Below are 10,739 nucleotides of genomic sequence, written 5' to 3'. Positions count from 1 at the left end.
ATGGCAAATACTGGTTTTTACATTCACCTACGTCTAACTTTTTATGAGACACATCATAAAGTAACATTTTTCAGAGAGTGGAAACTCTTGCTGTGGGATGTCAGAAGATCGGAAGAAATAGCTCTACCTCTGTCAATAAAAATTGATTAAATATTTAATCAGTAGTAGGCTATATGTGTAGGTTCAATAATAATAGCCTATCCTTTGCTTTTTTGGTAAATAATTTTTTTATTAGGCTATTATTTTAGAAAATTACAGTTACAATAAAACAGAACAATAGAATGCAAACAAAAACTGTAACACTGACAAAATAATAAGAACTGGTTAAAAATTATAAAGACTGTCAGCAAACTAGTCACAGCATTTTACTTAATACTTCATTTAGACACTGTAGGCTACTGTCTTAAGACTGAGAATTAGAAGTCTTAGACCTGAAGAAAGTGTTATTGAATATGTTTAACTCACAAGTAGCTAAGTAGGCCTGTATTAAAATTATTATATTCCTTAGAAATATTACGGAATCCAATAATAACAATAATAAAATGACAAATGTTCTAATCTATGCCTGGCTCAGTGCATTTAAAAGCTTATAAACATACATTGAGCAGACTTTACAAAAACGGGCTATATCAAAATAAAAAAAGGAATAATGGCACCTTTGTGGGTGGACACGCGCACACACACACACACACACACACACACACACACACCAAAACATAATTTAAAAGTACTTGTAATCAATAGGACCAGCCTGGTGATGTGATGCAGCAAACAGGGTCAGCATGCTTCAGGGAAAACCAACATGCTAGTAGAGACAAACCGGACAACTGGTCCACATCTGTTCCTGTATCAAGGCCTTTTCATATGTTCTTAGTCTGTTTAAAGGCAGAACTGTACCAGACTATACACGCACATACCATTTTAAACATTAAAAGCCAAATACAGTACAAGTACAGTACATGACAAATGCATTTTAAGGTTATTCTTTTGAAGCAAGGCTTGAATTATTCATCAGGCATTACTTGTTTATAGATATCCACTATAATCTCACTTTGGTGACACAGGGAAGTTCTAAAGAAAAATAAATAAATAAAAACAGAACAAAAAACAAGAAAGAAAGACGATTTTGTGCGTCTAACAACACGGTACTTAAAGTGCATTCCCTCATTTCAAATCCCTGTATTGTTTCCCGGGCTAATCTTTGGAATTGGAACTCCGTTTTGCAAAACAATCTAAACGGTGTTTTCAGTGATAACCAACATATCCACAGGTTGGTTTATGTATCTCCACAGGGTCAACCACAGACAAAGAACATTTTTAGTTTGAACCCAGTGAAGGTCCACAACTGGTTTCTGGAAGTAAACATACCGTAATGTATTAATCTTGTCATCAATCATGTTGTTTAATAGGCCCTGTAAAATAAGGCAATCCATATGAACTCACACCCATGCACATGCATGTGAACTCTTTCAAAGGTATTCAGCATGGAACACAAATTCCAGGTTTCCCCTCAGGTTTAACAAAATGAAATCTGTCTGCCACACAGAGCAAACTCTTTCCAGAGTATGTTAGGTTCATCAGAACATATTTGTACCAGGAAGTAGCTAAGAAGATTAGTGCTCAAGCTACAGAAGCGACTCTGTCACAGTTGCTGGTGTACTGGATGTCTGGTCTGTTGTTGTTTGTCTTCTTCCTGTCCCAGCATGGCAACACACACAGGAAGAGCAGGAACCCACCAAGGAGCACACAGCCTCCGCTGAAGTAGAACGCCAGGTCATACGACTGTGTCCAGTCGAAGAACCACCCTGGAAGATAAAGACAGAAAAAGCGAAACAGGTCACCGTGATGCTTCAGTGAATTCAATAAAGCTCAACGCCAGTATGCATTTTATGATGATTTTATCCCTATCCCTTTATGATGCATTTTATCCCTTATGATTTATCAGAATATTGTCAAAAACAGTTAGTATTTTGTAACATTTAGTAAATACCTTTAACTGAACCTGTACCTTCTCCATTTTGTTTAACAATAATGACAATCAAACTCCTGAAATCAAACAGTAATAACATCTTACCAACAACAGGTGGTCCCAGCACGATCCCACACCCCCCAAAGCACATGAGGATTCCATGGGCTTGTGTCAGCCTGTCCATGCCCACAATCTTGGTGGTGATGTACGACGTGAGAGACCAGTTCCCAGAGAAGAAGCCCACCACAGCGGAGAGGATCTGCAGGCCCAAGTAGCTCTTACAGAGGGGGATGAGGAGCAGAGCACTCCCGGTGCCCAGCAGAGTGAAGGCATACAAGTACAGGCTGTTTATCCACCTCACGTCAGCCAGAGCACCCAGTGCAAGCTTTCCCACGCCGGTGGTGATGGCTACTATGGAAACCAGGGGAATGATGGCGACCTCGTCGATGAGGCCTTCGCTCTGGGCAACGTCCTCCATGAAGAGAACTGGAGGAAAGGCACCCAGGCTGAAGAGGAAGAGAGCGACACACAGGGCCACGAAGGCCCGGTCGTGCAGGAACTCGGCAGTGGAGTGCATGTACTTGCTGTACGCATGCCGCTTCTCCTTGATGACTCTCACGATGGTCGAGCCACACAGAAAGCTCCCTTTCTTCTCCGCGGAGGGCGCCGGGGTGAGGTCTTTGGCATCGATGGTGATGAGAAATTCTTTGACCACCTCGTTTTTCTCCGTGGAGCCCGGTGTGATCTTCAGGTCCTCCACGGGAGGTTTCTCAAAGATCTGCTCTTCGGTGTTTCGCTCCAGGGCAGCCTTCCGTTTCAGGTAGTAACCTGGCAGGTTCAGAGGTCGCATGAAGCCCGCGCAGGCCATCAGGTTGAGAGCCAGGGCTCCGATGATGAGCAGGCAGCCGTCAAGGCCAAACAGCACGATCAGCTCATTCTGAGCGGTGGCATAGAGGAACCCTCCCACACTGGTGCCTATGGGAGAGAGGGATGATTTAGTTATGGTGCTTTTGGTAATAAACAATGGTTCATTGAATAAAAGCTATTGACTAAAGGAAACCTGCTGTCTAAATCGAATTGTTTTTTGTTTTTTTTATACAATGTAATGTAAAAAAGGGCAGTCCAGTCACAAGCATAGTCTGTCAAAGTTTAATTTTAAGGTAAAATATCAATGAAGTAAAGGTCTTTAAATGGGATTGTCTTGTTCTCAGTGGGAAGGAAAAACAAAAAAGTTGGCCCCAACCGTTACCAGCCAACGTTGTCGTCAGTCCATGTCCCTAAACAAAGTCACTGCTGGCTGCTACCTTGGTATGTTTACCTTGGTATTCCAAGACTTCCGGCTTCTCATACATGAAAGAACTGAGCATGGAGAACTGGTATGCCAGAGAGCGCAGGAGGGGCTGAAGTACCTGTGGTGACAATGCCAAGGGCAAGGCCTCGTCTCTTGTCAAAGTACTGACAGGTGATGGTCAACGTGGCAGCATAGACAAGACCGCAGCCAAGGCCTGGGAAGAGGCAAACAGGAAAAAAAGACGGTTCATAAGCACAGTTTATTCGAGGATACGTCGTCTCTTAACGTTCAAATGATGACTTCAAGACATTATAAAGTCCAATATATATTATAACTAGTAGGGCCTGCATCACAAAATAGCATTGTTTCTCAGGCAAGTTTTACTGCTGTATGATTAGTGAAAAGCATGAATAGAGAAAGAGATTGAGTTGCATGTGTGCACATGAGCACAGCCTAAGAAGCCAGTCTATAAATACCCCACTCCCCCCTTCTTTAAATATGCATTGCCTGCCTCCTGGGTTAGAGTGACAAGCAGTGTTGATGTCTATTGGGCTCTAACCCCCCAAGCATTGCACAGCTGTCAGTAGGTGTTAGATAATAGGCTGTGACAGGGGCTGAAACTCTGCTAGGGGTTACCCAGTCATCAGTCATGTGGAGATCTGGATCTGGATCTTGCTACATCTCACACTGGACATCCTACATAATATGAGCAGCGATTGTAAAAAAAATGTTTGAGGAACATTTTCAAATACAGCAGACTCAAACAATTCTACTCGTACCCACTGCTCTGTATCAAAAACTGTGACTGGGGAAGTTCCGATTTGCTGAGAACACTTGTGCATTTCATTTAGTAATCTGGTTGATGTTAAGGGATTGAAACCACAGAGGATCTCTAGAACATTTATCACTCCTCCTCTCCTCATGACTACCAGACGAGAACATTCCAGTCATTTTTTCCCACAGTGACAAGGCCACGAGTTTTGATTTCACCAACTCTGGACTGGGTCACGTGACCCACAGGTGTTTCAGGAAGAACCCAATGTTCTTGCTCACTCACCGACAACAATCCCGTAAGAGAAGATGAGGAACTGGACATTGGGGGCAAAGGCACTGAGCATTAGACCGCCTGCCACCATCACGCCACTGAAGATGGTCACAGGGCGAGCACCAAAGTTGTCCACACAGGCACTGCAGACAGGACCTGTGGGAGAGAGAGAGAGAGAGAGAGAGAGAGAGAAATAGAGAGAGAAATAGAGAGAGAAATAGAGAGAGAGAAAGAGAGAGATTTGTTACACAATAGGACCTCTGAGTTTGGGAAGTGGTCAAAAACATGTAGATATCTTAACCAAAACCACTCACAGCTAGGGTGAGTGGTTAAATGTGGACTGTTTAATGGAATATAAACTTAATGTTCAGTTCAAGCCATGTGACTGGCTTTTTTCTTCTCGCTCTGGATCTGACAGTTATTATGGCTGTGACAACAAATACAGAGCTATACAGAGGATAATGATTCTTCATGGTTTACATCAGTGGCTTGTTTGTCTAGCTTCCACCCCTTTTCCTTGCATGTTTACAAGACAAAAGTCACTTTAGGCCCTGAAATATATCAATAATAGTAATCAACACCTGAGCAGAGATTAAAGGTTTGGGGAAAGGACATTTATGATTAAGCTTCTCTGTTGTCCTCACCCTAGCAGCATTCTCGTTTTAAAGCACACTGACAGACAATGGCTTATGTATTTATCTCCCGATAAGGGGGACAAAACCACAAATGGGGTCCAGTAATACCAGTTTAGAAACCCTTCAGAGAATATGCTAAAGGCCCTGGGCCAAGCTTGAGGAGATTGTATCACCCCCTCTGGTCCACACACCTGCTGCTCCTCATTAAACACTGCAATGTATGACCGGTGCCAAGTCCAATTCAGCTCTATCCCGATAACTTTTCAAGGCTATATTTAATCACTCACCAATAGCAGGGCATTTAATTACTACTGGATCGGATTGGCCTGACCATCTCTTTCAGTCGTGTCTAATTCTACATAGGAAATACTGAAGACAATGCAAAGATGACGCCTAGGTGGTTGTGTGTGAATGTCAGTGCTGCATAGATATATCGAATTACGGTTTCCCGATCTTAACTCCAGATACCCCGAGGGTGTGTGTGAAGAACAGCCAATCACAACCCTCTGCATCCCCCCCTCCACACACACTTCTCTCCCTGCTATTGTCTCTGCCCCTGCATCAGCAACGAAGAAGGCCCATGGTGTAAGACTGCAGCACACAGGCCGAGACTTGTGACACTGCACGGGAGGGGGACGGGATCTGCCTAGTCATGAATTTCACAGAACTGGTGTCTATGTGCAGGAAAGGAGCCTTAGTAGACCCGGCGAGTGGTACTGTAAACAGAGATAAAGGAGGTCTGCTATTTATGATACTGTTGGACAAAATAATTCCCCCGACCTGAAGAGCGCCTACATCAAGCAAGGTCACTATAAAATAAAAAAATAATTGTGTTTTGATTATTTATATATATATGTTTTCTGTTTCTAACACTCAAAATCTAACCTCAGCCGTTGTCTCCCTGTGTCTACCATATATCTTTCTTTCTCATGTTTATCATCCTCGATAATAAAGTGACCTTCTATGTCTTACACAGGGAAGACGTGCTTATGAAAGTGCTTCAATATTTCACCACTATCAGCCAAGAACTTCCACTTCCATGACTTGGTCTAGCACAACGTCTGTGACAGCATGACCCACTTCACGAAAAACGGAAAACAGTGCTCTCTCAGATGGAGCCAAATCATGGTCTATTGTTCTGTACAGTAAGCAGATATTTGTAGATTAAAGGAGAGTAAAGCTTCTTTACTCACTGGCTATTAGTCCCACTCCAGAGACCAGGGAGCCGACCCAGGCAGTCATGCCTTTTCCCTCCTGGAAGGCACTGAGCCACTCTGGGTAGAGGACGCCCACAGACTGGGGTGAGCCATAGGCCAGGAACTGGGCCATGAAGGAGGCCATGACGATGACCCAGCCCCAACCTCCGTCCAGCGCTTTCACCGAGACCTGAGCACTCATGCTGCCTGCTTCACTCTCACGGCCGCAAACTGGGAGGGTTCCTGAGAAAAACACAGAAAAATAAAATAATAATGGATGATGATGAGGATCATTAATTCTTCAGTAATACAGACAATAATTACTAACACCTTTTTAAGATTTAGTCTACGGCCTAAGTTACACACACTGCTTACCTACAGCAAAGCCTTGATGTACAGAAGGCTGATAGTATTCTTGCCTGGTCAACCAGGCAGGCAGACAACCTGTCTTGTGTCCTAAACTGACTGCATCGTTCCACGTCCCAACGGCCGTTTTTGTTCCCTCAATCTGACCACACCTTAAAGGAGGGGAGAACTGAAACCGAACAGCCTACTTCTTCCATGTTCTTTCACCTGTTATGTTTTCCTAACTGATCTGGCACGGAAACCTGGACATATGAGGGGCGTTTCCCGGACTGAGTTTTTTTTTATGCCAGTTCATGAATAATTTGTTAATGCAAGCAACTTTTTCTGCAGTGGTGCAGCATCTTGCCGACCCCACTATCCCTCTCTTTTCGCCAAAGCTGATCAGCGGAACAGTCGCAAAAGTTACGCACCTCAGTCATTAAAGTCATTGGGTGGATGCCTCTTTAGCTTGATAAACAATACACTTGTAAGCACCAGCAAAAAAATACGAATATATCACTCAATCCAATCTAAACATGCGACTTGTATTTAGCATGTTTAAATGTAACGTGTTTCGCCTGCATGAAGGATAACACGTATTGGCATGTATGCTTGCAACATGTTTTTGGAGAAATAAGGAGCTTAATACATGCGTCTTACCTCCACTACGTCAACAAAAATAACAATCGACACCTGCAAGATAGTGGCACGTTTGCCTACAGGCAGATGCCATGGAGGGATGTTTCTCGGTAATATCCCTATGTATGGAGCAAATATGCTATGCTACAAGAAAATGACCGAACTATCTGCGGACCGTGGCGCACGCCTAGGTCCGTGTGCACAGACCTATTTGAGTACCTCATATGCCGCACACACCAGCATCAGATCCGCGCATACTATCAGTTTTATACGGCTTTGTTGGCGTAAAACAAACCGGTTCAAAGCTGTTCCTGCAGGTCCGGCTTATACGATAGGCTTGAGGAAGAAAGTGTGGAAAGTCGTTTGCCACTGTGAGGCTGGAGCGCGCAAATATGGCTCACTAACAAGCCCATTAAAAAGCCCCAGAGAGGGAAATGTTGTAAACATGCTAATTTAGTAGGCATATGCTATACTCCATCATTCAAAGCACCATTAGTGGATTAATGACATAGGGCAAGGTGTTAATATCTGTTGACAGCATGCAAACATTAGTTTAGTAAATCAATTAAAGTTATTCTTTGAAATTAGCCTACCTGGTGATAGGCCTAATACACCTCAAAGTGTTCCAACTCAAGTAAAATCTGGTGGAATGTTCTTCTCAAACAGTGGTCCTTCAATAAAAAATAAAAGTACTATAGGGTATGCAACCACATAATAAAATCTCCCTTTAACTAAACACAACTACAAGTGAATCATGTAGTTTTGGCATAGTTCTACTAACGGGAAGTGCGCGAGGCTAGTATGAAGTTTGAAAATAAAATTATACTTGTCGGGAACATTGTTAATATTCCGCAGGGTCCAGTCTGAACCGGTTGCTGAATAAGGCAATAACAGGGTGGACTCGACGCGTGTTTCCTTCTGACGCGGATGGGACTGGGTTTCCTCGTTTCCATTCTGAGTTGATGAACTGCGAGGCATAAATGAGCGTCTGAAGTGGCCTAGATCATTTTAGAGCGTTTAAGAGGGTAAACATGGGACACAGCCTAACAGGGATTCAAATAAATAGCAGCAATAATCACACAGCTTAATTAGTCTATCCCAGCTCTGAACTTTACCTCGCAGCCAAACCAACGTCTAACATTAGACCAATGACTATCCTTCCATTTAAAAGAAGGATATGTTGCTCATACGAGTGGCTATGGCTACTTTGACCGGTTCGTGGTTTAGTGATCAAATTATAAATCGTTAAAAAAAATCGGCATCCCTGTCTGGTTTATAGGCTATAGTTTTAAGGCGGTTAACTGTACATTTTACAGACTGTCAGTGACCTAAAGAACTTGAGCTTTCCACTGATCTCTGACATACCTTCCTTTTCAGCTTTACCTCAAGAATGTGGATTTTTACTCCAGGAAAGACTGATTGACTTTGGAGCACCGAATGTTCCCAACTAACTTGCAGTTTCCCACAGACTGCGAGTCTTACGGGAAGAATTATAATTCGTAATCCCCTTATTCCTCAAGAGAGGGGTAAAGAAGAATGAGAGAGGGGTTAATTGTGTTCTTCCCTGGTACTGCAAAGGCCTGTTCTTTCTGACCAGACTTAATGAACGCACTGAACCACATCCAAACGTTTTAATTAATTCAGAGACAAGCAATGGAAACGGAAACACTAAAACAAAAATAGAACACAATATACATGACAAAACACAGAATAGGTCTCAATATAAACTGCACACAAACCCACACCAGCAGCCTTTGCTGCACAGGGACAATAACACGTACCTGGGATGAGGATTCTAGCGCCTCACAAGAACACTCAAAGTCCCACCCCCCTTCCCGCCTCTTTCTCCTAGCATCCTCTGTTACCACATGTGAAATAGAGACCTCAGGAGGAGATGTTGGCCTCCATAAAGTCCACCCTGGTGAGGGATATAGGGGTTCGGGTGGAGTAAAACACCAAGAGGCGTCCTGTGGGTGGATAAACGGCCGTGTTGGCTCTGCCACGGGGCTCTGAGGGTGATGGGGCAGAGGGCACTGTGCCTCCTGGTGTGACCGCTCATAGTGCCCCAGTCTGGATCCTTGCTTGCATTAGTTCAGGTTGCTGATCTGGGGCCCTGCGTGATGGAACAACTACATATCCAGAGATGTCAGTCACATCCAAATCCACAACAGCCTTTCAACAAGGATATCAGTGTGTAATACTGTGTTGTGGGAGGTCTTGTTTTCGGTCCCGAATGTGTGAAATGGTCCTGTCTCTAGTAACCTTTGACCAAAGTCGGGCCTTGATTCTTTAGGTAGAGAAGGTTCTCAGGTTCTCGTGTAATCCCCGTAGCCCTGCACTTCCAGGGTTATTGCTCTCATTATACATGTTTATCACGCTCATCATTGTGTGGAGTACAGTAATACAGGGTACTTCCTTCAACCGGCCAGAACCAGTCCAAACCAGGTAGACCTGACGTGGGAGCAGGCGCAGTGCCAGGGTGCAGTCCAAGAGGCTGTGGGGGAGAAAGCAGCTTAAAATGAAATAGTTCTGAGCTGAGATTAGCATCCATGGAGGGTGCTGAGGCCAGTAGGGAAACACAGGGTAGGGGTGTTTATCTTGTATCACACTCAGCATGGTCAAACTGCAGCAAACGGATTAAAGAACACTTTGTTAATCTGAATATTTCCACTGCACTTTTGGCAACGGTTGATTTGTTTGTGGTTTGCCACGAGTTTTTCCTTTTTAGCAGATAGTAAATCAATTCTGTTTCACGATTTTAAATGTTACAGTTCTCCCTAGGCAGACTGGTGAAGCACAATAAGTGGGGCTTGTGATAGTCAGACCACTGTCAATGTTGACGCCAAATAGAAAACATTATAATCCTGGGTCAGGGTCTTTTTTGGAGATATGCTAGTGACTGGCAATCAACAGAAAAAAAACGATTTCAGACATATTACTCCACTTTCAACAATTCTGTTACACACCCTAGAACATAGTCCATTGCCATTAATTACTTTATTAGCTGACTTATAAATGGAGGAGCAGAAGAGCAGAGGTCGGCTTGCATAACTGAAGAGAATAACTGAAAACCAAGACAGACAAGAACTCTTTCATATACACAAAGCTGTCTGCTTGGGCTCAGTTTGACATTTGTTTTAAAGGTTGCCTATGATTCACATTCGAGTGCAGTACTGGAGGCTCTGCCAAAGGGCCATTGTTCTAGTCCTTTAATCCCGTTCAAGTCAAAATATCTTTCCATCATGATACTATTTCAGATGCTGTGAATATTATGATCCATCAAGTGGTGTCACCAAAACTCTTTTGAAGAATTTTCTTCCTACTTGTTCAACAACCACCAAAACATCTCACATTCCTTACTTCCAAAACACAATATTTAAAAACCCATACATGCATTTCATGTTTCATGTTTTTTGTAATATTTGTATTTTCTGTATTTTTATATTGTAAATTACTGCAACTTATATTTTATTGTAGTTTATTTTTATTCAACTTAGTATTGCTAGTTATGCACCCTTAGTATAGTTAGTCCTCATATTTAAATTTTTGATTCCTATATGTTTAATGTTTGCACCTTCCTGCCAAAGCAAATTCCTTGTCTGTGCCAACTTTCATGGCG

At 43.0% G+C, this 10,739-nt stretch overlaps 1 protein-coding gene across 3 annotated transcripts; it reads right to left on the bottom strand.

The window, feature by feature from the left end:
- Positions 1-229: 229 nt before the first annotated feature.
- slc16a9a (solute carrier family 16 member 9a) lies at positions 230-7,779 on the bottom strand. Of its 3 annotated transcripts, none has more exons than XM_067237054.1 (6): positions 7,714-7,779; positions 6,134-6,379; positions 4,318-4,461; positions 3,379-3,474; positions 2,075-2,944; positions 230-1,805 (listed from the first exon to the last, which is right to left on the bottom strand). In XM_067237054.1, exons 2-6 carry the CDS (start codon positions 6,336-6,338, stop codon positions 1,621-1,623), a joined length of 1,500 nt encoding a protein of 499 aa, XP_067093155.1. In that variant the 5' UTR covers positions 6,339-6,379; positions 7,714-7,779; the 3' UTR covers positions 230-1,620. The 3 variants fall into 3 exon arrangements, with proteins under 3 accessions (XP_067093155.1, XP_067093154.1, XP_067093153.1); XM_067237053.1 differs by lacking the exon at positions 7,714-7,779 and adding an exon at positions 6,516-6,704; XM_067237052.1 differs by lacking the exon at positions 7,714-7,779 and adding an exon at positions 6,512-6,635.
- Positions 7,780-10,739: the final 2,960 nt, after the last annotated feature.

Source organism: Osmerus mordax, chromosome 5, assembly GCF_038355195.1.
Source record: "Osmerus mordax isolate fOsmMor3 chromosome 5, fOsmMor3.pri, whole genome shotgun sequence".
Classification (NCBI taxonomy): domain Eukaryota; kingdom Metazoa; phylum Chordata; class Actinopteri; order Osmeriformes; family Osmeridae; genus Osmerus; species Osmerus mordax.
The sequence above is the reverse complement of the archived record's forward strand: the minus strand, read 5'-3'. Positions and strand labels throughout refer to the sequence as shown.

Coding starts and splice junctions, on each gene's coding strand:
- slc16a9a (XM_067237054.1), bottom strand. CDS start 6,338: ATGAGTGCTCAGGTCTCGGTGAAAGCGCTGGACGGAGGTTGGGGCTGG. Junction 4,462..6,133: donor TGGAGTGGGACTAATAGCCA/GTGAGTAAAGAA, acceptor TCTCTCCCACAG/GTCCTGTCTGCAGTGCCTGT. Junction 3,475..4,317: donor CTCTTACGGGATTGTTGTCG/GTGAGTGAGCAA, acceptor GCCTCTTCCCAG/GCCTTGGCTGCGGTCTTGTC.